The 27,354-nt window shown below is 41.1% G+C and overlaps 2 protein-coding genes across 3 annotated transcripts; both read left to right on the forward strand.

Moving 5' to 3' along the window:
* Positions 1-3,700: 3,700 nt before the first annotated feature.
* Positions 3,701-8,390, forward strand: LOC139665860 (uncharacterized). The gene is made up of 4 exons (XM_071544866.1): positions 3,701-3,783; positions 5,579-5,919; positions 6,013-6,087; positions 6,182-8,390. Exons 2-4 carry the CDS (start codon positions 5,604-5,606, stop codon positions 6,463-6,465), a joined length of 675 nt encoding a protein of 224 aa, XP_071400967.1. The 5' UTR covers positions 3,701-3,783; positions 5,579-5,603; the 3' UTR covers positions 6,466-8,390.
* A 5,109-nt stretch (positions 8,391-13,499) lies between these two features.
* On the forward strand, positions 13,500-20,352 carry znf740b (zinc finger protein 740b). Of its 2 annotated transcripts, XM_071544864.1 has the most exons (7): positions 13,500-13,575; positions 15,550-15,700; positions 15,882-16,118; positions 16,488-16,622; positions 16,702-16,828; positions 17,221-17,339; positions 17,507-20,352. In XM_071544864.1, the coding sequence occupies exons 2-7, from the start codon at positions 15,656-15,658 to the stop codon at positions 17,681-17,683; spliced, it is 840 nt and encodes a 279-aa protein (XP_071400965.1). In that variant the 5' UTR covers positions 13,500-13,575; positions 15,550-15,655; the 3' UTR covers positions 17,684-20,352. The 2 variants fall into 2 exon arrangements, with proteins under 2 accessions (XP_071400965.1, XP_071400966.1); XM_071544865.1 differs by lacking the exon at positions 15,550-15,700 and having other exon boundaries at positions 13,513-13,575.
* The last annotated feature ends 7,002 nt before the right edge of the window (positions 20,353-27,354 follow it).

Genomic DNA, 27,354 nt, shown 5'->3' on the forward strand with positions numbered 1-27,354 from the left:
TTATCTTCCCCCTGACCTCCTGCCCCGCACACTCCCTCTCTCTGAGGCTTTCTCTTACCTCACTCACCCCCCCCACCCCTCCACCCACTGTCTCTCCCTCTCCTTCACTCATCCATTATCTCCAGCAGTTCTTCCATGGCCTTAATGCAGTATGAGAATGGGTCTGCTCTGTCAGTCAGACTCACTGTCTTTTCCCTTCATACGTCTTGAAGGGAAACGTCTTTGTGCTTGTCATTCTTCAGTTTCTTCTCTGAGTGAGGGTGATGAGGAGCGCACACACACACACACACACACACACACACACACACACACACACACACTTGAGTTATTTATGCTCTTATCAACTTTAATGGACCTGTCAATTACATTATGTGCTCAGCCAGTAATCCCCCCTCTTCTTCCCATCCTAAACAACAGCTAAATATACCTGAGTTGAAGTTTCATTTCGTGTAATGTCGAGCAGTCATATATATTTGATCGGAGAGAATGCTTGTGACAAGCTTAATGTATGCAAACAAATGATAATGGATGGTCATCCTGCTATTTCATCTCCATATTATAGCCTCCATTCCTCTCAAAGTAATAGCATTCTACTGAGCTGGGATAGCACAGCGATGGGTGAGGGTGAAGTCACTAACTCTCTCCTATTTATTCTTATTATGTTCATTCTATCTCAGATGGCATTACTCGGCCACTCTGTTGAGCCTTACTACTCTACGGAAACCTCTTTTCCACCTTTGCACTTTTCTGTACTTTGCACTCCGAGTGGAAAGCCCGAAGCTTTCCACCTTTCTACCTTCCTAGTATACTATGTTCACTCTGCTGTGTACAGCTCCACTCTCTCTCTCTCTCTCTCTCTTCCTGGTTTCTCTCTCTTCAGCGGCATCTCTCTTCCTCCCTCTCTCTGTCCTGCTGCCCTGCTCCCCTGTTCTCTCCTCTCTCACTCTGTTCTGTCATATATAATGCATGTTAAACAAACAGACATGTCAGAGTCACTCAGAGGCACGGCTGTCCCCTCGCTGCTGCTCCATCCACCCTAAGGGGGTCACGTCTCAAAGGTCCCCCTGTACAGTCAGGCCTAGCCAAATTACAGTAACTCACAGCTCATAGTGACTGTACACTCTAAAAAAGGAGGGGAAAAAATCCCTTTTGCCCCTGTACCAGAGGACTCTATTTAAGAAGTCATTCAGATGAAACCAATCTCATTATCGCTTGAAATCATGCAAGGATGGAAAATAAAACCTTTGTGCAGAACCATTCCAAAGGTTTAATGCTGGTTTCATGTCTAATCATGCATGGTTTCAAGGAATTATAAAGAGTGTTCACAGTGTGCGGAAGCTCTTTGAATTCAAGGTCTGAAACAATTTCTTATATACAAGTTTTCCCCAAAGAAAGACTCCTTACTAACGATTTTACGATAGGCTTCAAAATGTGTTTGTGTGGTTGTTTGTGTGTGTACATACAGTATATGCACAGAAGTTCCAGGTCATGTATTTTTAAAGGGTATATAAAGCGCTTTTCCATCCATGCAAATGCAGCCCGAGTGGTAAAGTGTGGTGAGAGCTTATGTCACCACGGTGTACTTTGTATGTAAATCTAATTTCTCTGTTACGGCACGGAGGGGGTAAGCTGTTGTACTCACCCACTCTGTGAACTCTACACACACATAAACAAACACATTCACACGCACACACGCACACACGCACACACACACACCTCATCTACAAAATCCCAATTTTCCAGGTGCACAGGTCTGTAGAATGGAGCCAGAGCCACTCATAAGGAAACGGCATTATTCTCCATCAGTGCTGTCGAGAGACCGAGCTATTGTACCATCCACCAGTAGCATGCGCGTACAAATGGAGTTTACCACTTGACAGAGAGAGTCATGCGGGATAAAAAGCACGAGAGTATGAGAGAGATCATGGCCATTCAACGGTGAAGTGAGTTCATTTTCATATTCCACACAGAATATGCTCCACTTGTATTATAGTGATACAATGCAAAAACGACCAAGTGCGCACTTCAACCACACAGTTGGAGTTGAAACCCCCCAGCATGTCAATGTGTGTCTACTTTCATCACACATGTAGATCATTGTGTTTCTGTGTATGACTTCATGACACATTATCTCAAGATCGAGTCCAATTAAGCTCAGATTCTAAACGCATGGTGTAATAGTCTCATCTGAAGTACATACAGGTATATAGATGTGCATTACCAGCTTTACCTGGCTGGTAAGAATAAATAATGCCCATGCAGTGTTTTGCTTGCTTCTGTCTACTCTTGCCACCCACTGTAAGCTGAGTGTCTCAGAGAGAGAATTGGATTTATTCAGACAGCTAATACACACAGTGACTCAGAGTGTATGCTGTGTATGGATGAAATGGGCTCCAGAGGCTTTTCCTCTCACACAAAGCAAATATCCATCCAGGAATAAGACATTGATTTGTCATTTCACAGAGCTGAAGCCGAGTAAACAGGCTAAGTCAGCCATGTGGCCAGTGGCCTGTGATAATTGTTGTCCGGTAACAGTCAGAAACGCGTTCCCTGAAATGATCCTGCTAAACTCGGACGTAGAGCCTGTATCACTCCTACTGCACTGACACACACACACGTACACACAGACACACATATAGGCCTACACATCTGCTGTTTGGTATTCATGCAGTGAATCTTTTGTGCTCAAACAAAATGATCAAATATTTATTCCTGTGTTTACAGCATTCCACTTCCCCACCATGAACCACAACACATCTCTCAGATACGACATGAATTTTTGAGCTTCTTGTTTTGAGGAAGAGGGCCCTCCAGGCAGAGAGGCCATTTAGTTTACAGTTTAGCTATTTAAATGAAAAACGGCAACAGAGTGTGTTTGTCTCCTGGTTGAGGAATTTGAGCTCTCATCTCACCCTCATTTCAGTGAAACAGCTCATCATGGAGGATGATGTACATAGGCTTAGTTATACTGCTACAGGCGACTGTGTATTCCCTTTATATTAGTATTTACATTTTACATTTTACGTTTTTAGATAGATAGATAGAGAGATAGATAGATAGATAGATAGATAGACAGACAGACAGACAGACAGACAGAACAGCACACTATAGTAAAAGCAAATAAATGCAATGATCAAACCTATTGACATATCAAGAAATGCCAGAAATCACCATAAATGCTGAGTCCTACCACCACCACCACCACCCTTTACAAATTTTCAAACCCATCAACTTTCATTTAACATATAAACATATATATATATATATATATATAAACATATATTAGAAAGGCATGGCTGGGTCCACCATCTATTTGAGCAGGTAGTGAAAAGAAGAATTTCCACTGCTTTTTTGGCACCAGTGTCACATTATAAGTAGCAGTTATTTTAGATTATTTGAAACCTTATGCATTTGTCTTCTTCTGTTAGCAGGCTCTTTTTGGCCTCTAAAAGAGCACTGATAAGTTCAAATTCAATTCTTTTTCAATATTTGCCCCCTCACAGATGACTATACAACTAACAGTGCAATGTACAAGTAATTCCACCAGATGTCACCAATTCCAAGTTTCACCAGCCAAGGCAGAGGATTGCAGTCATCCCTCCACTGGGTGGCAGTACACACAAATGAGGTGCTGGTGGTAACAAACAGTGCAGTCTGCCGCAAATTCATAAAGAAGGAAAGAAGCGGCAACAAAGACGAGGAGGAAATGTGCGCGACTAGAGTGTAAACAATGGCGTTGGTCGTGTCTTTTTTTTTATATTAGCACAGCTGTTAGAGTAAATGGTAAGAGACTCTACCTAGCTGTTCGCTTTAAAGCTGTTTGGGAGATGTATTAACATGTCTGCTGGAGATAACTTAAACATTACATAAACAAGTAGTAACTGGGTAAAGCCTTCTGCTGCTGTGTATGATGAGATGGTCTAGTTATGAACTATGGCAGGAAACCAGGAAGCTGTAACATACTTTTCCTTTTATATATGCACTCAATGCCTTGGCAGAGCCGGTGTTTGTTTGTTTTTTTTAAATGAAACTGTCAAATAAAATCAATCAATCAATACTGTGATGCATTCAGCCTGGGACGGCGCTGTCTAAAGTGATGTGAGATATTTTGTGGAACGTAACGCAAATGGTTCATAAATCGTATTAGTATAATAATAATATACATCTGCATTTATAATACAGGTGTACTGTAGGTTGAAAGGTTGTAAACAAATTATGAATCACTCATCGCAGACCACTGAGCGACTTATTAAACAAACACATTTACATTTTACAGTTTTATCTTTTGCTTTGATTCTTTTTCATATACACCACAGTTTGAATTTTATTTTAGTCCTAATTTGAGTCCCTGTTAGCCTAGTTTGGCAACCAAACATCGTTTTGAATTAATGGTAATAATAAATAGGCTATTATTTTAATGACGTAGGCCTATACTTGAATTTAACAGAATGTGTTTTTGAGCACCTTAAATATAAGGTGCTTAAAAACACATTCTGTGAATCTTCCACACACTGCAAACAATTTTACAGGTGTTAACCTATTATAAAGAAGCAGTTTCATATTAATTATTAAACAGCATCGTTCGCCCCGCGGCTGCACAGAGCGCTCTTCGCTTGTTTATTCAAAGTGTATTAATATTGAACGTGTCGCGTGTCCAAATTGCACCAAATCCGACACTGCACGTGCTTGGGTCCCCAGCAATACACCCGCCAAGTGTGAAGTAGATCGGACGAACGGTTCTCGAGATATGCGAAGGACTCACTCACTCACTCACTCACTCACTCACTCACTCACTCACTCACACAGACAGACAGACAGACAGAGATTCCTTGCTTTATAGTTAGATATACCCTCTGGATACAGCAGCCACTGCCCCTTAGGCCATAAAATGAAGAGAGTGTAGAAGATGGAAATACAAATGGAAGTTTTGCAAGTTATGTGTTCATCGGCCTTAAAACATACAGTACCAGCTTAAAATTCAATACAAACTGCTGCAAAATCAAGGTAGCCTACTTCTTTCATAATCATACAGTGTATTTTTTATCAGTGATGACCAGATCATTGGAGAGACTTGCAGTGCTACGTGGGCCTTGGGTTTAACATTTTCTCTGAAATCTTTGGGTATTTAATAAACGTGAAAAAAATATATATACTATCTGTATGGCCAATTCAGAAACTGGATGATAATTCTATATCTACTATACTATACTGCTACAGGCAATGGTAGTCCAAGATTGAGCAACAAGCTAATTAGGACATTAACTAATGGCCAAGAAATTAACAAATGCAGTACTACTAGATACAACTGAGATAACCTATGATCATCCATCAGTAAAGCCCAACAGTCATAGAAGTGCAGTCCCTAAGTAACAGGGATGCAAACTCTTTCATTCAGTGAATTCAATATGCACCTATTTCCTGAGAATGCTAAATGAAAAAAAAAAAATCAGAACTGAGCCTGGTTGAACCGCCAAAAAATTCATTCAGTAATTGGTTTTGTATTTTTGCCATTATTTCAGATTTCATCACTGCTTGCATTAGAGAGATTTGAGATTTCATCATTGTGTTATTTTTTCAGGTGCTGATGTAAGTGGCATTCAATCATGGCTGAGGAACCAGCAGGAGAAATCCAGCTCCTGAGAAGCCTGAAGGCTAAGTTAATAGACATCCTGAGTGCCGATGCTGACTTTGTACTGCAGCATGCAGACTCTCGCCTCCTGCTGTCTCCCCACGGCTACAAGCAGGTGAAAGCTCTCCCTGTTCCTAGCGAGCAGGTTAGGGATCTTCTGGACCATGTGATCCAGAGAGGGCCTGAGGCAGCACAGGGCCTACTGCAACTACTGAAGCACAAGGACCTGCAGGACACCTTCCCCTTGCTTGCTTTTCTCAAGGACCTGCAAGTCAACACAATACCAGCAGGTAGAGACAGTCTGCACAATGTGTTCATCTAACAATAAGATATGGTTATATTTCTATATGTTAAATATTCATGTGTTTTTTACTATCTACAAGGGGAAACAACAAGAAAGAGAAAAACAGCTCCTGAGTCAGAAGAGACTACTCCTTCTAAACAGATATGCAAGAATGGTGGGTTACTACACTTGAAGCTGTTCCCTTCAAAACATTGTGAAGAGACGATGGTTACCACGAGCTAACTTCTTTTCCCTGTTTCATTGCACAGGCTCTCGCTTATTGAAGGAGAAGCAGCTGATGCTGGTGGCTGGTGCTATTGGGCGATCCTGGCGGGAGATTGGCATACTGGCACTGAGCATCCCCTCTGTGAAGCTGGAGCAGATCGAGGAGGACTATCCAAACAGCCACGTGGACCGAGTGTTTGCCATGCTGCGCTACTGGTGTACCCTCCAGAGGAAAAATGCCACAGCTGCCCAGCTGCACTCCCTGCTCAGCCGGGGAGACCGGGCACTACCACCTGAAAGCATAGACTTTCTACTGGAGACCAGCTGAGGCCGTCACCGCCTGCCAGAGACTGAAACCCCTTCCTCAGGGAATTTCTTTAATGGAAATGAATAATGTGATTTCTATCCTAGAGATACTCATTCCATATCAGGAAAGAAACAACAACCTCAAGGCTTTATAACCCCAAGACAAATGTATATCACAACAGGCTGCAGCACCCATTGAGCAAGAGGTCTCTTGTTCAGGGACACTGTGACAGGGACGATTATCTACTCATACTATTTCGTATGACAAAGTAATTTTGATATTACAATAACATTAACCAAAACAGATTTGGTTTGAAAGGTAAAGTCCAGGTTTTTGTATTTTCTATCAATAGTTCAGAAAAACATCCTTCTTTGAGTGTGTAGTATTGATTTCCACCCCCCTCCGAACTCTAAAAGGCCTTATCAGGATTCACAAACATCAAGCAGACAACAGGAAAGCAAATGAGCTGTTCTCACTTCTCGGGGACTGATGCATGGCCACAAAATTGGTATAACAAAAGAAAAGAAAATTGCCTCTTCACTATCATGTTATGATAGCAATTATTTTGTAACTCAACATTAATTTAACATTCACTTCATGTTATGCTCTGGAAAATAGGATTTTAAACTGGTTAATACTCTATGTGAGCCATTTATTTTGATGAAATGTACACAGTATTGCTTGTTTTTACCTCCGCCAAGGCGGTTATGTTTTCGGTGCCGTTTGTTTGTTTGTCTGTTACGGATTTTTTTATTACGGAAAAACTACTGGCCCGATTTTCATGAAACTTCGTGGAATGGTGTAGCATGGGCTGAGGAAGAACCCATTCAATTTTGGAGCGGATCCGGATCCGACTCACAAACAAGCAATAATAGCACAAACCTTGGCGGAGGTCTGCGCTCTCCGAGTGCCCTTCTAGTTACAAATGGAACAAGTGAATTGACATCAACTTTTTTTGGTATTTATGTGACAGAAACACATAAATCAGCAATTACTCTATTCCTCATTGTTTCTCCCATTTGTTACCTCATCCCAGATCACATTAATTAACTTGTCTGGGACAAAGGTTGCCTCCCTCCCACTCCTGCCATGACACCTATTCTTGGTGGCCTTATATAAAGCACATCCTGGTGTTGAACGCAGGTGGCAGACAAATACAGGCCATACATCAAAAAACATACACACTGCACACTGCAACTAGTTTCGAGCTCCCGAAACATCACGAGTTGGTAATAAATAATATGCATATGGGAGGATTGCAGTGTGTGGATATACTTTGTTTTTTCTTATATAAAGGTCTGCCTTTTCAGTACAGCCTAGTTTAGGTATTTGATTTGTTAAAGGGATTCAGTAACTTTTCAAAAGTGTGAATATGGCAAATATAGTCCCATTATCATGTAAGTATTGTATATTTCTGTTTTTATTTGTGAGCTTTTGTTTTAGTCAAGCAGCGATTTCAAAATTACATCATTTTTAAGAAGCAAATGTAGAATACAGTGCTATTGTTGCTACTTCATATTTGCATGTGGCCTTTATCTACCAACATGCCAGTGATTTTTTTTCTTGAATATATTTGAAGATAGATGTAAAGTAAGCAAGAATATTTGTGTCCATCTGGCACAGTAGGCTAAAGTACTTGTACTTCTGACATTATGGGATTAAAAAATCTGCCCACAAACAATAGTATGTCTCATCTAAGCCCTTCAATCTTTCTTATCACTCAATCACATCAATCTGCCCAGACTGTTTATCGTCTATCTTCTCGTCGACTGATTTTGCTGCAGAAACTGTTGTCTCTTCAATCTTTATTGCCTCTTTGATTCTCATCAAAACTATTAATATGTTACATCTGGGTAATAGCACTAATAACAGTTTTGATATTTTTTTGCTGAACCCACTTCACCTAACCCACACTGCAAAAATGTTCTTGCCTCATTTACTCTTGTGTTGTGTAATGAAATCTTATTTTTCTCAGATAAGTGAAAAATAATGCCAGTCGGGTGAGATAATTAAAAAAATTCCTTCACTAAAATATCTTGAAACAAGATGAGTGATCTACCTTATTTCAATATATTCTTGAACAAGCAAGTGAAATTAACTCAACACAGTGGCAGATTATTCTACTTGTTCTAAGAAAAAAAAAGATTTTAAGATTGAATGCAAGATTTAATGACAAGATGGAGAGTTTGGCAGTGCAAGAGTCTGTCCATCCAAATGACCCAATCTCACTATACTTTTAAATTGAGCGCAACAAAATGATAGGTTTTTGCCTGACCTCACCACCATACTTGGCATTTTCTGCTATAAACCCACTGTGTGTGGGTTTACAGCTGACACATTACATGATATACAGTGCAACAACCCCTTCCTTTATTCAGTCCAATACTTTAATGACTAAAACACGGTGCTGTGATATTGAATGATCCCATCTCAGAGAACAGCGCACTGATAACCACAGATGGACATGAACTGAATGACCCTTCAACAGGCCATTCAGAGGGCCAAATGTTCCAGACTGAAACCTTTAAAAGCATCATGGAGGAGATTTTCTGCAAGGGGGCAGACATCTCAGAGACAAAAACAGTACTGGGGCAGTAAATTTGTCTGTTGATTAACCAGCTTTGTAGTGCACATACACAGAAATATACCACATTCTAATTCATTTTAATTCCAGATATTTGGCCGCTACATGAAAGCACTACTTTACATGGTGAACATGTATGAAACAGATAGTTCCAGTCCTCAGTTCTGATTGGCTGAGACACATTGGAAGCCATTGTAGAATACCTGATAAACACACACCCTTGACTCCCTGCCCATACAGTTAGGCTAGTTATGTATTGCTTAACAATCATGCTGTTTAGCATCTGTTCACAAATTATATATCTTGATGGAAGAATAACATTTAATATTTAGATATTATTAATTAAAAATTAAATCTACAATGGTGTGGTACCACTGTTTTATAAAAGCAATAAGCCACTCAACGCAGAGCTGCACAATAATTTTATAATAGCTGGTGATGTGATTAAGCTGTTAATCACATCACCATTCAAAAGCCATCTAAAGTGACATGTAATCCATCCCCAATTTATACTCACATGCAACTGGAAGGCGGCGACCGAAACAACTGACAATATGTTTTAACATAACTCACTGTGCCATGAGAAGATGTGGCAGATGAGGCATTGACAGGAATAAGTTTAGAGACGGGAAATCCGCCCTGTGGAAGTTGGGTGCTGTGGATTTATAGCCACATCCACTACTATTTAGAGATTAGGGATTACTTCAGACCACAGAAGCAGCTTCTGAAGCAGAAGAAAAGAGCGGTGTCTGGCTGAAAAGACAAACTTCAGACCCCAGTTGGCATGACTAAGACAGGAGTTAAAATATATATCATATGATGGTATAGCAAAAGTGGGTAGGGACCGTTCTCAGTTCTCAATTGTCTTATATATTTAAGATGACGTTTTGTACTTTACCCGTTCATATTTTGATGTAAAATACAACTCTGAGCAAGCTCATTGTCTCAAACTACACAAATACTCAAACTTTTAACAGGCTATCCACCCTTTGATATGAGGCTTTAATCTTATATTTGTCTTATGGGACGACCTTTCTCTGTTCTATGTTCTTACAGGTACACCTTTGCATTGGCCCCAGTATTTGTGTTGATGGAGAATGAGGTTCTGAGTTGGCTGTGTTGGCAGGTGGATGACTGGTAGATGAAAGTGATCTTAGCTGAATCTCCACTGTGGATCTATTATTTCAGTAATGCCCTGCTATCCCATCTTTCTATGCTTCCCTCACTGGCTCATGTTGTAAAGGGGCCGTATGATTCCAGATGAGCTGGATGTAAAGATGCAGCTGGCAAAATCTTACGCAAGTTCAAGAATGTGTCATTTTACTAAACAAGTGTTGTGGTGAGGTATAGCAATGCCAGGTCAAGTTACACCAACACCCTGACTTTCTTAGTTACGGTTCCTTGCAAAGTATTCAATGAATTTAATAAGGCGCAGATCAAGTTGAGATCACTTGATTGATACTAAATGGTTTGGCTTTGATTGGTATCAATATAATTTTTTCTACAGATACCTGGTGGAACAGATGAAGACAGGAGAGGGCTTTCAACTTGTGGGAGCAGCAAGATAAGGAGGGAAGTGCAGACTACTGGGACAGATTGGCAAAGGTAAATTTCACAAGTTTCCCATCAAAATCTAGACTTTCTTTTTGATGTAATTGAGAGATTAGGAAATTATGTGTGAACAATGTCACCAGCATCATTCATTGATATTCATCATGTAGCCTACATGTTGCTTTAAATATACTCTATATAGGCTATAGACCTATCTAATATTGGTCATCATATAATATTACAGTATATTGATGTACTCATAACTTTGAATAGGGTCAGTTCCCCCATTATACAATAAAAAAACACATTACATCTTTGTGAATTGCATCATGTAGGAGAAATGAACACAGTTCATTGAATGACGGAGGCAATGCAGACTACATTGGAGCTTAGTGAGAGATGATGAGACTCCTCTGGCTTGCTCATGCTGTAGCCCACCTATATAAATCATAAAGTATGGAACTCAATTTACACAAGGGTCTCTGAGTGACGCCTTTTGGTCAGGTCCACATTCAACTGGATAAAGTGCAAAGAGCACATTGAGTAAACTACACACAGCACTCACTTGTGTTGACCGACCCAGCCGGTCTGTGATTGCTTTATACAAAAGGATACCAAAGGGACAAGAGAGGCAAAAGATGTAGCATTGGTGAGTCCGGCTTTCTCTGAATGGAGCTGTTGGAGACAGTTTTGTACTGTTTCTATTTGTCACTTCTGTTTCAATTTGTCACGATCATTACTTAGGAGTTTAACATACTGCCAGTTTAACATTTTTAAGTGTCCATGCATGGAGACGTGGCCAGAACATCCCAGCCATCACTCTACATGGATGTGAGCGCTGCATTGTAATCTCTGTGCGGTCCTTTTGCTGTGTCGTCAGGGAAGGTTCTCAAAACTGTAGGTAGAGTCAGACACTAAGAGGACAGGAATGTCTGTGCCTTAAATGGACTTGGTGGGAGCGGGTAAAAAATACCCTGTACCAGCTATGTGCAAAGTTTAGAATTTTCAAAAACAAAGGCATCATGGTACTTTCTAGGCCACCCAACATCAAAGTCCATGAGCTTCTAAGTGTGGTCTTTAAGAGCCTAAAACACCACACTAAACACTAAACCAGCCTTTGTGGTTCCCAGTAGTAGTAGGTTGGGGGAGCTGTTGTTGGTATGTGAGTGCCATCCAAGTCTCCAACACACATGGGAAATCCAGATTTCCTCTCGAATCCCACTTTGATGGCTTGTTACAGGTACAGACTTTGGCCTTTGGATGCCAAGCAGGTTGGCCATATCATGGAATTCAACTTTTCTTGCCAACTTGTATAATGTGACTGCCACTCTTCTCTCTATAAGTACGGGGGCATTCATCACTGGCTACGTTTACATGCATAAAATAAAAGAATACATGCAGTCATTGCTCATACTGCTGCCATCACCATGAAAAGCACACTTTGTTACTTTTCCCATTGTTATAAATACTATAAAATACACAGTATAGTCCGCACCAACAACCAGATAAAAAGTGTTCAGTTTGAGGACTGATTGAGTTAGGAGAATTATGGGTCCAGCCTTAACTGGCAGCAGTGTTAATATATTCTTAGATCAACATAATTTACTATGAATTCGGGGGTTTGTTAAAATGTCATTGGATAGTCTAAACTACAAGAAGTAGCCTATTTTCTGCCTAATTAATTCTGAAATCTGGCTTTAATAGATATACAAAATGGCCAATTATAGCAGCTTGTAGGACGTAGCTCTCCTGATGGACTTTATTAACTTCTGTTTTCGCCTTATCGGCTCCCGAGAAGGAGAAGCATGGGTGTAGGTGGGTTCTGACCAATTAAATTCATAAAACCTCCTCAAATGCTTCTACACCATCCACCACCATCTTCACTTTCACAGAGAAAAATTAAATTCAGCGCTCATTGGCAATAGGAATTAGTGCGACCGGTGCCCAAATAATCTGCACATGAATCAAAACACAGATGTGTCTCCCCAGACAGGACTACAATTACGAGACCACTTATATGAGCGCACTGGGTAATTGGGGCCAAAAGCAATGGTGGAGAGGAAAATCATCGACATGGTCACTCTGGACAGGATTAAAATTAATAAAAACCTCAAGTAATCCACCCAAACAAAATGAAGTTGCGGTGGATAATTGTGTATATATTGTGAATATGGTTCTTTACTTGCCATAATATTTTGCAATTATATTCTGTAAATACTGTATTATGAAATTTCACAATGTATTATTGAGTATGTTGTATTTGAATGTGGTGATTAGTATGATTGGTGATGTTTCTTTGACCAGGTGATCAAGTGGCTTTTGATGAGTGTTCATTGTCTTTCATGTCTGATGAAGAGCATGATGGCTCAAAATGTCACAACATACCTGGTAATTGGCAACTAAATGTGTAGTGTGTGGACTCTATTTTTTATTTAGCCTATGCTTCATAATTCTCAAGTGAATGTGGCCTTTAATTGTGTTTTGAAAACTGCCCAATAAACTGAAATAAACTGACTCATTCAACAGTCAATGGTTGGATATTATTATCTCTAAACTCTTTAAAGCAACCTTTCAAAAAAATCTTTCCCCATGTAATGGCTATAGTATGTCCCTAGAAATTCTACCCTGCTATTTGTGGGGATGCGGTGCCCTTTTATATGTTTTGTCCGTGACAGGAACTGCACGCCACTAAACAGCGTGTCTACCTCTGTTGATCCCATTCATTTTCTTTGCTTTACTTGGCGCTGGACATTACTCACATCCGTGCAGCCTCACGAACTCCCTCTCCCTCTCTCTTTTCCTACACCATTCCCTTACAAACATGGCCGCGAGTGTGGCTCGCTCGCTCCTCTTTAATCACGTGAGTCACCGGCTGACCAATCAGAACTCTCCCCGGGGAGCACTTCCGGTACCGTTTCCTGTCAGTGTTTGTAAACTGAGAAAAAATTGGAAGTGCGACAAGAAATAATAACCCGCTAAACTCTTAAGATCGAACGGTAAGGAGACCATTTTCCAGCATATATCACTCGCGACTCTTGTCATGCTTTGTAATATACAACTTTTGTATTTCTAACAAATGTAGGCAGTGAGCGTGGTGTTATTTTGTAGTCGGCGCTCAACCCGCACGCCCTGCCTCGCTGTTGTTGTGTTGTCTGGGGCGGGGGGTGGGGGTTCAGGACACAGTCACAGCAGAGTTGTCCCAAAGCCTGACTACTAGCCAGCTAGCTAGCTAGCTAGCCTTTTCTGTCTCATCAAGTAGGGACTCTCACCATACTCCACACTTTTAAATCCATGCTCTACAAAGCTTACGCAGCTACACCAAACAGCCTTTTTAATTGTTCTCCCGATATTGTCCCATTTGGCCAATAAAGCTCACTTGTTCAGAGATGCTCATGTTGCCAACAGGGCATGCAAACAGTTCAGTCATTATACCATTTAGTGCGGGAATTGATCATTTTCAAAACGAGATATCATGTCTGGCTGATCTGTGTTTGCTTTTACAAGAACACAAAACCTCATGCTTATTAATGAGAGTGTAAGATTCTTTTCAACTTCAAATACTTAGAATGGCATTTATATGAAAAATAATGTTTTTCATTTATATGATCTGTACCTTATGAGTAACAATGCTTTTTGTCTCACTTCAAGCGTCAATTACACAGGCATATGTATGGTTTATAAAGGCCTAAATATACCACTGGGTTCCTTTTAATGCTTGCATGATGTTTACAGTTTAATCACTGAAGAGTTCAGACTGCAAAGTTAGCTGTAGCTGGGTCCTGCTCAAAGGTAATTCATGGTTAGGTGGTACCAAAGATATAATGCCAGCTACCCTCCAATTACCATCTCTCCTCCTTTATACCATTCACCACTGAGTTTCTGGTCAGTCTCCTTGACTTTTTCATGTAAAAGAGGATAAGGAGGTGTGTGAGGCTAGTAGCTATAGCTTTGATTACTGTCTTATCATGTGTTTGGGCAACAAAATTAACATAAAACACTGTTCTTAGGTATTAAATAACACGCTTGCTAAATCATTTATGTTGTGAAGTTGTAACAACTTACACAACTCAAATCTTCATCTTCCTGATGCATACTACACAATTTGTTGAAACAATTAAACTAAGCATCAAAATTATTGCCCCAGCCATCTTCTGAAGTTCAGGGTACACTGCTAATAGCTGAGAGAAATAATGAATCATTACTTGCTCTCTCCTCAATTAAACTGTGTTGGAAAAGGGGTTCGGGCGAAATGCCAACATGACTTGCCTAGATATAGAATCACTTAAGTTATTCTGTACATGAATAGCTTTCAAGTTTCAGATTATTGAGCTTACTTCCTCAAGTACAGTCAGCCAAACTTGCTTCGACAAAAAACACTAAAGTCTTACATACTTTTAACAGTAAAGGAAATAAGAGAAGAAAAAATCCAAGGCACTCTCATCTGTATGAAGTTAAAAAGCCCAACACTATACGTTTAACAGTGTTGGCTGTTCTGTTTTAGGATGCCTAAACAATTTCAGGTGCCTCTGTTTTAAAGTAGATTTAAATAATCCTCTCTTAAACACATTTTCTTTAGAAAGCTTAGCCTTTTGTACTTGTTTAAATCATGTCATGCATAAAGCATTTGTTAGCTTAATATGTATATTAAGTCTAAATAGATATGTGGGTTTTTTTTAAGACTTATGTTGTCTTCATCCTCTCCATCAGATTTCCTTGTTTTCTTTGACCATCAAAGTATATCCTTTTACATGACTGTCATATGTTTTCTGTTGACCATGGCAATAATTGGCATGCACCAAACCATTGGGGCTCTCTTCAAGTCTGACCAACTGCATTAATGCTGGGCCTAAATTTCTGGTTGTATCCAGATTTGATGACTGATTAAACCTAAACGGATTGGTCTGGCATTCCAGTTCCTGATTCCAACATGTAGAAATTTTAGCCTCATGTTGTCATGCCTCTACTTTCAGGCTTTGGCCACTGATGATTTGGGTGGGTGTGGTCTCTTCTGTCACCCCTCATCCTGAGTGAAGCCCCCTCTGTTCCCCTAAACACACACGCATTCAAACCACGGCGATGACACACCATTCCAACACCTCTGTTCGAGACCATATGAAATGGGTCAGTGGAAGTCTCCTCATCTCCAGAATCACCATCATGGTTTTACTCTTTGTGTTCCCAGTCCTGGGCCAGTGCATTTCCCCGTTACCCCTATACTGCTCAGTCTCTCCCTGACTCCTTGTCTCTGTGAGGAGTCCAGTTGCCCCCTCTCCCTGCTCTGACCTGTTGTTTCTGTTGCTAGGCTGGGTTGCTGGGCTGCGAGGCAGTGCTGTCCAGCATGGCACTGATGCAAGCCAACAGCATTCCAGGCCAGAAGAAGATGATGTCATCCCTGGGCCAGGGGCAGCGGGACAGTCCTGACAGCCACCAGACCCACTCACAGCACAGCCACAGCCACAGCCATGGGCACCAGGGTCACCATGGCCAGTCCCACCACAGCCACATGGGCCATCCCTCAGCTGGGAGCTGTCCACCCCTGGTGAGAGAGACACCAGCCAGAGCCCCACTCTCACCACAAGAGCCTTTTTTATTTTGCATGGAGAAAAAGCAGACAGGGTCCCTCAGAAAGCCTGTTATAGCTGTGATTTCTAAACTTTCCTTTTATGAACAAAAATGTTATCAACCTCTAGATGTTATGGCAGTCAAGTGAAACACCAAACCAGAAAACTAACAATCTAAGTTGTCTAATTGTAGCCATAATTCTGCAGTAGGACTTATCCCAAGGAAAAGCTGATGTATTATAGTATTGTATCATTATATGATTTATTCAGACATCTATATTTGTTTTGTATTGACAAACTGTTCGTTACTGTGCAAACTTACCTCCTACAACTCTTTCCTCCAAAAGTTGATCCGAAAGGACGGGGATTACCACTCATCAAGAATGATGGATCAAAAGGACATGCAGGCAAACCAGAATATGCAACCGAAGAAAAAGCACAAAAAATCAGGGGTACCCAACAAAGTTAAAGAGAAAGTGGAGGTAAGGATTGTTTCAAAATTATGCTTTGAAAAGCAACATGCAAAGACCTACTCTGTGCTAACATTGTAAATTTTGTTAGCCTATACTTCCACCAATGGATATGGACGACAATTCCCTGAAAGTGCAGAAGAATTTCATCTGTGACCACTGCTATGGAGCATTCCGGAGTAGCTACCACCTCAAGCGACATATACTGACACATACAGGTGAATATTCCCAGCCTACAGGCCCCCTTTCTCCTCATTGCAATGTGGTCTTCCTATGTCCTTGGCAATTAGTAGTTGGATATGGGCAACAAGGTGGTGTAATGAGTAGAGACACCTCCCTTCACCCGGAGGATCTGGGTGCAAGCCTTCATGTCAGTGAGCATCCAACTTGCTGATGTGTCCTTGAGCAAGACACTGAATACTGTGTGTCTGGACTACTGTTCTGTAGTCCATCATCTGCTCTGAAGTGAAGGGGGCAAGCAAAAGGAGAATTTCCCTACAAGGATCAATAAAGTATTACATCACTAATATAATGCAAGCAGTAAAAAAAATCCAGAAAAATATCCAGTCTATGCTTTTATGATAAATAATTAACCTGTGATTGTTTGCAGGGGAAAAGCCGTTTGCTTGTGATGCATGTGATATGCGGTTTATTCAGCGTTACCACCTGGACAGACACAAGAGGGTGCACAGTGGAGAGAAGCCGTACCAGTGCGATCGCTGCCATCAGGTTAGTGAGCCATTCTTTCTGTACAACTGATGTGCTATCCGTGTACTTTTAGGATTCTTCATTTTAGTCAGCAACTCATAATATTACACAAGTCCTAACAATCCAGCTCTCCTAGCACTATCAATAGTAGTCTCGGCTGAAACACGTCTTTCTTTGTCTGGCTGCAGAACTTCTCTCGGACAGACAGGCTGCTGAGGCACCGGCGCTTGTGTACAGTGGGGATGAGCAAAGAGGAGAACCAGTCGTGCTGCGACAGTCGAGCGTCGGGGTACTCTCAGGACCCACCTGCCCACACAGCCTCCTGGAGCCCCCTACAGCCTTCCAACAACCGCCTGACTGTCTGACCGCCGGCCCTCCTGACAAACCCCAGAGACAGCAGCAGTCCACAGCTCAGTAACGCCACACACTGGAGCTCAACAATATCGCAGCCTCAAAACAGCCAGGCTTAAAGACAACCAAACTTTAGTTTGTTCTCGCCAGCTCACACCCAGAGCTGGATAGTGGATTTTGTACTCATTTTTTTTTCATCTTTTTTTTGTATTGTTACATTCATGGTACAGACAGAAGGGGAAGTACTAAAACATGGGTCTTGGACAACGGGTCGTGTTACTATGGCAATAACTGAATGACAAGCGCACACATCTGATCTCGTTTGAAAGGTTGAAGGGAAGTATTTTTGGCTACGTGAACTGCGGATGTACTGTGCAGTCGGTGTGTATTCTGGTCATAATACACATTTCTTTTACCATTGAGGGTCTGTGGCACTCGACCATCAGGCAGCACCTGTTAGGCATGCTGCCGACCTGCGAACAGCCCCAGTAGTGCCTGCCACATCATACGGACAAGAATTCCACTAAAGGACATTTCTGAACACGCAGACCCATATGGCCTTTCAGTGTTCAAGTCCCGCTCATTGTGGTTCCCTTACACTACTAATAGTGTACTAGCTAGTGCTGATTAATGATTGGTCGGAACACATAAAGGTTTTGGCCTATGCTGCCTTGAGGTAGTAATCAGCACACCTACCCAGTAGATGTTTTGTGTGTAATACATCTGAAATTAACTTTTATATATTTTCTGATAACACTGGTCTAAACATGTCAGGGGCCTATTACAGGATGAAACTCAACCTGCCTATCCTTTTTTTTTTCAAAAGTATAAGATAAGAAAGGTTCCATTATTTTCCATTACATTTGCAAATCATAAATGTATCGTAGCATTACTTCTCAGCCTTACCATTTATATATCCCTGTTAGTGATTTGCAAAAATAACTTGGAAAAACTAAATGGCTAACTAGGTAATTAGATAGCACCACCATTTTTTTTCAACTGGGCGTGTTACTCCAGCTCACGGTGGTTGCTACGTGATGTTGCACACCACTGATAATAATATTCCATATTCTTTGTTTTAAATGGGTTTTCTGTAGACAATTATCACTGACGATGAATGATAACTCCATATGGGCACCTAGTTCACAAAGTCATACTGTATCAACTTCACTGATGAATATGGCGACAGACTGACAGGTGTTGCAAGAACAGCACTGATTGTTCTTATCATAACAGTTAAGGTGCCCTAAAATAAAATTACTCTGTAAAATTGTAACTGGGTCTAGGAACTGACAAAAATTCTAAATTGTCTCCTAAAGTGGAGATATAATTTTAAAGGCGGAGTGCTTCTGTAATAACCCCCTGAACTGTAGAACCAATCATCTTGTTTTATTTTGTAGCTCTTTTGTTCATAGAAAGCTTTGTCAGTCTTATTTTTTGGCTCAGTGTTCATAGGTTCTCCTGTTCAGTGTTCCATCCTTTCAAATGTGTTTAGGGTAAGTGAGGCTTAGAGCTGTGTGTAGAGCTGCGAGTCCACGTTCAGACCTTGGTCAGCATGGTATTTGAAATCTTTTCAAAGACTTACCTGTGATGGAATGATTATGCTCGCCCATACTGGAACCAGTATGGGCAGCCCCTGAAATCCTGTCGAAACTGCTGTTTATAATGCTGTTTTCACATAACTGGATCAAGAGTAGTTCTAGGCCTACAGTTATTTTCAATGGAATTGGGCCGATCCTTTGGAGAAAATTTCTTGGCCATGACTAGATTTATTCAATGCTCATGAAAACAGCCCATATCATTAGAAACAATTTAAAGTACAATTTCGCTCAGGTCTCATCCAGAGATGTTGAGAGCTGACCTCTGTCTTGACCTGCACTGATAGTGATGTAGACGCATGTTTAAAAATCTAGTGCGTACTGTACAGTGCAATGTCTTATCTCAAATTCAACCTCTGGCATCTTCAGTGAAGATGACTAATTGTACTTGGTGGACAAGGGAACAGTGGGTCCACATGATGATTTGTCAATATAGATTCTGGTCAGGCCTTCAACTTCATGGTTAAATAGGTCTGTAAACACTGGACTGAGGATGCTAGCTCATACGTAGAAGAGAAACATGAGTTTTAACAATTGTTACCTGTTTAGACTAAGAAGGTTTTATACTAGACTGGTAGTTCCATTGCTGTCAGACTGTTAGATAATGTAAAAGAAGTTTGGGGCCCATTACTGAGTTTTCTACTGCTTACGAAGTTAATATATATTTTAAATTGTAGTAGGAATAGAGAATAGTATGTACGGGACCCACACTCCAAAAGAGAATCAAAGTCTTCACAGGATCATGATCCTTAGTCTGATGTTTCTTAGGACAAACAAAAATGCCGTGGTGAGTCATCCTTTGACTTACTTTTAGGAGTAGACAAAAGCTGCCACCAGTGCCCCTCTAGTGTAGCAGCCATGATTAGTCCATTTTATTTTTTTTATCTGTTTCTTTGGCATGACTTTGTGGTCCTCGTGATGAAATTACATTCGAGGACCTTGTATAAATTTGTTTTTGGTAAAGAGCTTTTTTTGTTTGTTTTGTTTTATAAAGTAAGTTCTGGCTTTTGTCATTTCACAGGTTAACTGAAGTCCATTTTGACCCAGTAAGTCATTGTAGTGAATGGAGAGTTAGGGCCTCAAGCTTGAATAAAGCTGTTACTCTTTTTAAATAAGTGCATGTTTTTCATATATACTACAACAATGGTTTTAAACTTGTTTTTTATTTTTTTCAGAAAGCAAGACTGAAATTTAGTCTAAATTACATTGCATGGAAGGATTTGGCATCATAAAATATCCAGAAGCATTTAATTCCTGGTAGATTCCTGGTAAAAGAATTTGGTGACACATTTAAATCTTCCTGTTGCGCAACTTTGGGTCTCAGTCAACACAAAATTAGAACATGAAACATTTCTTACTCCTTGTCTCAAGTAGCAAGTTATTGACAAAATCTGAGTGCTGGAAAAACTGTAATATAAGCAATTTTCAGAAATATGTAATGCACCAGTTGTGTCAGCAGATGGCATCCATGACCATGTGAGTTGGGCACCAAATTTGTGTCTAGCACAGTATTGATTATGAAGGAAACTCTTTAAATGTGTTTTTCCTTGTTGAAAATTAGCAGTATCACACAATGCTCCGAGTGTCAAATACTTCCATGACATGACAACATACATGAGATAAAAGCAATTACTCGTCACTTAATGCACATTGTAATGCAGTGTTTTCACTGTAGTTGGTTTACACAAAGCCTTGCTAGCGCCACAAGAGGGAGGTGTATCCTCGGCTATTGTCTGTTCACTACATTGCTTGAGACTAAGAAATAGTGTTTATGTACTTTCACTGTGTGAAGTGTTCTGTAGTTTCCACAGGCCTACAGAGTTTTAGTACTAGTTGAGGCTGAGACAGAACAGATGATCTCAATACACATCCCCCCTCTTCCATGAAGTAATCACTGATGAGACATGGGGCTTATTTGGAAATGTGGAATTTAACCCTATGCGACCTAGATCTTATATTGCTTTCCATGAACCTGCAATGAAATGTAAAAAATCTGGGTCACATTGTAAACAGTCACATTTTTATTAGTGTGTAAATCCAGCCTAAGTTTGATTCCAAAACTGGCTAAAGCAGCTGCAATGAAGGAATGCAAAAAAACACAGCTGTTGTTTAGGTGAGAAATTAGCCAAGGTTGGTAAAACACTCATAACTTTAAAGACGGGGAAATCCAGCCTTATTGAGTATACTGTGGTAGAAAGCTTAGCTTTTATCAATCCAGTCAAGTTTGATCACAACATGCTCCAGGGAGGAGGGAAGAATTTCTTCACCTAGTCTGCCCCATCATTCTGCCTGCGCGTGTATTGGCGTATCGGTCTGTACAGTAGGAAGTGCAGATCATACCCCTTAGCACCTTCCTCTTTGCTATTGACCAGTTCTTTAATTAAAGCGTCGGGATAGCCAGGATGAGATCAGCCTGAAGGCTGCTGGGAGTGTGCGCTTTGCCCCATGGGACACATCCCCTCCCTCTGCAGCCTGATTTACAGCACCCACAGGCCCCCGGCACTTAACAATGGACCTCCTTAAGTGAGGTAGATGGGGAGGAGATCAGAGAGGGGGAGATACCACTCCATCTTCATACACAAAGTGCTGAAATCATCTAGGTTTGAAATCATCTCTGTGAGACAGACTGGTCGTGGAGTCAGTCCAGAAGGAGAGCGTAGGAGTGCTGCCTTATCCACGGTCTGGCTCACTCTGTCAGGGAGTAGAGCTCTCTGTAAGACTGATAGCTAACTCTCTTCATACACACCTCTTCTGTCAGAGGGATAAAAAAAATAGGTGGTCCAAACGGAAATTCCCCCAACAACCAGTAAATCTCAGCTGTACATACTGTGGCTCTGTCAACATATATATGGTTCAGAGGTTTACAAAAACAAGCGCTCAGCAGCAGAAACGTTCTGTCTCCCTACACATGTTTGGATGCCCCCTGATCAAATACCCCACAGGCTCACAGCGGATGATTGAAACCCTCCCAACAATAGCTCCTGCTATCTCCCTCTCCCTGAGGTGTGGGAGCGCCTTTTCATCTCAGCCTTTGATTAATAAAGGAATCGTTGGTTGGTTGAAAGCAGCGATCTGCTCCCCGAACATCCATCATGTGTGTGACAGCGCACCTCTCTGTGTTAATTAGCGGTGATATTTAAGCTGTCCGAGGTGTTCCGTGGCCGTCAGCATGGTGGTGCTGCTCATCATTAAAATTTCAATTCCTCTGTCCTGGCTACTCCCATCTCCCTGGACACTCCTGTGCACACATACTTAAAACACACACAGACGCACACACAAAGACGCACAAACCAAGTATTAACTGCAACCGGCATTAAGCCATGAGAATAAAATAGGAACACAACAGCTGTCTATCCCCAAATGAAAAACAGAAACCCATAAATCCACAAAAAAGGACTTCTGAAATTGAATGAATCAACTAGTTCAACTGGCCCCTGTAAACATGACTGTACTGTTAATATAATGTGTTGGTGCATTACCTTTTAACACGTATTTTAATGTTTAACCAACTTCCAGCATAAACGTGCAAACATAAATTTGATTTATCACACTTGCTCACAAAATGATTTCACATTACATGAAAGAATTTGCCATAAATCTGAAGTTCTCATCAAACAATGAGCAGAAAAAGTGTGAGAGCATGACTTATTAATCATTACCAAATATTGTAATATTCTCTAATACTGGAGGCCATTATTCGGAAATGAATTATATATGTAACTGAATTCTGATCTACAATATAACCAAGAGGCATAATGCAACAGTATGAGAACTTTAGCGATACAAAATTAGAGAGAACCTGAGATTTAAGTGAGCGCTAAATCTCTTGGGATAAAAAAAGCAAAGGGGCGTCTTATCAAATGGCAGCCATTTTAAATCTAAAACAGATGGACAAAATGGCTGAAACTGAACAAGTTGGTGTATATTTAGTGCCATGGTAGTACCTTATCCCACTATCAAAATCCAATCAATTTTTTTTTTATTTAAACTTTATTTAACCAGGAAGTCCCTTGAGATTAAAATCTCTTTTTCAACTGGCCTGGCCAAGATAGCGCACCATTACAAGGTTACAAAAATTGTAAAATGGAGCACGTTAAAAACAGACAAGGGACAACAGATATATAATACAAAATCCATCTTAGGAATAGCAATTGCACTCTTCAGTTACACAGTGTATGGAAGTTGTCTGTCTCTGCTGGTTACCAAGGGGATGCCTGCCAACCACCTCTCACAAAATGTCTCTGATGAGGAATGTTCTGTCATGTCAGGCTTCAATTTGTCCCATATTCAGAGGTCTGCCACTATTTTTCTAATTAGCGTAACTCAGGAAGATTAATTAGCCTCTGCATATCATTCCCAGTACTCAAAGCATAATACAGTACATCTCCTGAAGAGATTGAAGAGAAAGGTATCAGCCACTGCATCTGACTGGTAACAAGGGAAAAGTTTGAATTTGGCCTACTTACATGTTTGTTACATTCAAATCATGAATATTCATGCGTTAAAATTGTATTCCAGCCAAGTCGGATTTGCAAATTGAATGTGGTGAATTGTAAAACCAAAATTATTTTTCATGCTTTTTTGGCTTCATTGCATGTATACAAGTCAAGCTTGATGGGAAAGATTTGAGGGAGTAAGAAATGGGTGGTGGGGTGAACATGTGAAAAAGGCCATAAGCTTGACTGAAACTCAACTTTGTGAATACATGGTAACAGCTGTGTCATGGAGCTCTCTGTTACTGGCACACCTATTTCTGAGTTTCTAATATTCAATACAGCCCAAGACAAAGTCAAAGGAGTTGAAAAGCAAATTAAATGTGATTAAACAGTGATTTGAAGAAGTTGTTGTTGAATTCAATCTCAACTGTGATTGGACCAAGTAGTCAGGGGCGTTTGGGAGTTTGCAATTTCAATTAAAATCCACACTGAATCTTCTTCTGCAGTAAGAAAAATGTGAAGTAGTAGCACACTCACAAAGAGACTAGAAAGGAGGCCCAGAGGCTGCTGGGTGCGAGGGCTCCTTACCCTGTCATCCACACCTATGCTGAGGGTTGGCGATCTGGAGATGTATTGTACGCAAATCCAGCTCAGTTGTGCAGGACCTCGTTGCTGAGATTTATTTGGCCCAAGAGTCATCCACATTCCCCTTGACAGGATGGACACCCCGGCGCCCTGCCGACTGTGTAAAAATCACTTTCCAACGGAGACGCGTTTAGCCTCGACAGATACATTAACATGCCATGGCCTTACGCCACCCCATTAATCTACAGCTTGTTGGGACATGTTGGGACTAAGCTGCCTCTCCAAGGAACAGACAACCAGCCAAGACACAGGTCCCTGAGAGAGTGCCACCCCAGACTTCAGCTCTATAGGCCTGTTTACTTACTTCACTGAGAAATCTTAAGGGATTATCAGAGATCTAATAGTCTGCCAAAAGGAGAAGTCTGCTGAGAGGAATAGCTCTTCCAATTTCATAGGTTATGTATTTGTTTATGTTCCTTAATGGTAGGCAGGGAGACACTGCAATTAAAGCTTAATATAGCTTAGTCCTAGCCATTAGCATCAACCAGGGACTATATAGACCTAGTCATTGGCATCAAATAGCTTCATTTGCAGTTTCCCCTGACCAAGAACAAGTGGGGGAATACTTGGACCAATATCGATATTCAACTGCTGAATGGATTCTGGCACAAGTCTCTTCATTTTATGACTGTTCGAAAAGACTCAAGTGAGGTAGGTGATTTAGTGAAGCAGCAGCCAAACTGCAGTCAATTCCATCAAATATACAGTATAGATGAAGTCATTTTTTAATCAATATTTACAGTCATAATATTTTGAATGGAAAAGGTGCATAAATATACCGGTCTTCTGGTTTTAGATTACCTATCCTCCAGTGTAAAGCACCCAGAAGCGCTGGATGCTCACCGCACGGTGGGAGGGGACACTGATCTGGGAAACCACCACCTTTATGAGTTGTGGTCCATAAAGCAGATACAAATGTAGGGAGAGATCAAAATGAGATAATGTTTCTCTGGTATGAGTTCATCAAAACATAGGACTCCCAATACTGTAGAAATATATCTGCTAAGAAGAGCACTACTTATAATGTAATTCACTGCTCCAACAAAGAGCTACTATTACATATTAAAGACAGTACACACAACGCACAGCAACAGACATATATACGTGCAACATAAGATGTGTTGTCATGAAAACAAAAGCATACAAGTAGAGTATATGTCTATAGAAAAGACTTCACTGAACTGGTTAACTGTACAGGTATGTGTGACACAAACTCCTCAAACACACCACTAAAGGATCCATCATTCTTCTTCAGAGGGATCATGTTTTTTTTCCAGATGTAAAACCTGTTTTCTTTCTCTTACGTGGCACATTGTCAGAGGGCGTTCAATGTAACCCCAAGTTTTCAAGTTCATGAGCAGGTCTCTTACGAAATTACGCAATCCCACTTGACAAGGAGAGTCCAGGGCTTTCCTCTGTCTCTTCATTTTCCAGCAATTTTCCACTTGAGCAGACGGCCCTAAGTGTGAAGTGAAAGAGTAAGGAGAGGGATTTGATATCCAAGGGAAATGGCGCATGAATTCACCGGGGTTGATAGACAGGGCAGGGGCAACCTTGCTATTTACCCTTAGAGATTTCCATGGGTCAAGGCTGTTACGGGGCCGCATTCTTGCTCTTCTTGATCTCTGCAGGATAGACTGTCAGGCTGATGAAGAGATAGGCTGCAGATAGATGATGGCACTGCACGAACACCGAGCTGCAGTGAGCAGATACAGTAGTCAGACGTCAAAGTGACTTTGGCAGTTTGCTGCTGTTGATCAGCTATGCGATATAGTGATTTACTCTCTGTCATTTAAGGTCTTCTGACCCCTTATCAGTCATATGAAAACCCGCTGATCATGAGAGCTGTGGAATGAGAGGAGACAGAAGACAGCTGTGCAGTTCAGGTGCAGACCATCGTTTAGACAATTCGACATTCACGTTCATACCATGTAGTCGTCCTCACAGTGGCAGAAAAACCTCAGATCAGAGGCAGGAAGATATAAATATAATGAGATGCGCACATGCACAGTCATACACACTCTTTCTCCTTCTTTCTCTCTCAAGATGTACAGGACAACTGAACAGAAAATGAGATGCAATACAATGTAGCTTTAAAGTCTCACTGCCTGACTGTAGCACATAAAATTGCTCTCCTTGAGTTTGTGTATTTTGTAAACTATTCAAAGCATGTTCTGGATAGACACCTAGCCATGGGCTTTCTTTTTATCCTATCATACTGTTTCTCTGTTCTTCCTCTGTGCTCTCCAGAAGGTCTCTTCTCCTCTCATGACGTCAGGACTATTATACACCAGCGCCACCTCCCTTCAGGGATAAGATTTTACGATTGCAACCTGACACCATTTCTGTGTCCTATAAGCGACAGAGCTGTAACTCACTTCAAAGGCAGCAGGCATCAAATCACAGTGCACCCATAAATTAGCCTGTCAAGTCTTGGCCAATGAGAAGGCGGCATTAAATCTCAGCTGTCACGCTGGCGGCCAATGGAAAGACGATGGCGGTAAATCTGTCAGGGCTGCGTCTGTTAACGGCGTTGTGGTGTGGTTGGGGAATCCATGGGGAGGGAGGGGAGAAAGTGAGAGAGAGAAAGAGTAGATGACAGAGGGAGGAGGGAATGAACTGAGGGTTCAGAGGCATGCCACAGAATAAAATGCTTTTCGTTTCCATTCTTTGGCCCCGATAAAAATCACACACACACAAACTGTTGTAAAACGGTGGAGGGCATGTGGAGGAATTTTCGGAGCAAAACAAGACTAAACACGGCCACAAAAGAGGAGAAACATATGTCCCCCTGAGGGATGCAATGGGAGTTGAATAACACCAGGAGAAACACTCATAAAGCTTTACGGCCAGCATGGCTGTGTCTGATGTTGACTGTCTACAGTGAAAATGAGTGATGACCATTCTTTAGTGCTCTCTTGCATCATCGCTAGTCCCAAACTTAGTGTTGACTGTTTGATAACAGCAGTAACCCAGTAACCTCTGACTGTCATGAAACAGCACAAT

Source organism: Centroberyx affinis, unplaced genomic scaffold (assembly GCF_046629955.1).
Source record: "Centroberyx affinis isolate AG114_WGS23_722 - 3 ecotype Tasmania unplaced genomic scaffold, CSIRO-AGI_Caff_v1 ptg004707l_1, whole genome shotgun sequence".
Lineage (NCBI taxonomy): Eukaryota > Metazoa > Chordata > Actinopteri > Beryciformes > Berycidae > Centroberyx > Centroberyx affinis.

Coding starts and splice junctions, on each gene's coding strand:
- LOC139665860 (XM_071544866.1), top strand. CDS start 5,604: ATGGCTGAGGAACCAGCAGGAGAAATCCAGCTCCTGAGAAGCCTGAAG. Junction 5,920..6,012: donor AGTCAACACAATACCAGCAG/GTAGAGACAGTC, acceptor ACTATCTACAAG/GGGAAACAACAAGAAAGAGA. Junction 6,088..6,181: donor TAAACAGATATGCAAGAATG/GTGGGTTACTAC, acceptor TTCATTGCACAG/GCTCTCGCTTATTGAAGGAG.
- znf740b (XM_071544864.1), top strand. CDS start 15,656: ATGACACACCATTCCAACACCTCTGTTCGAGACCATATGAAATGG. Junction 16,119..16,487: donor CTGGGAGCTGTCCACCCCTG/GTGAGAGAGACA, acceptor TTCCTCCAAAAG/TTGATCCGAAAGGACGGGGA. Junction 16,623..16,701: donor AAGTTAAAGAGAAAGTGGAG/GTAAGGATTGTT, acceptor AAATTTTGTTAG/CCTATACTTCCACCAATGGA.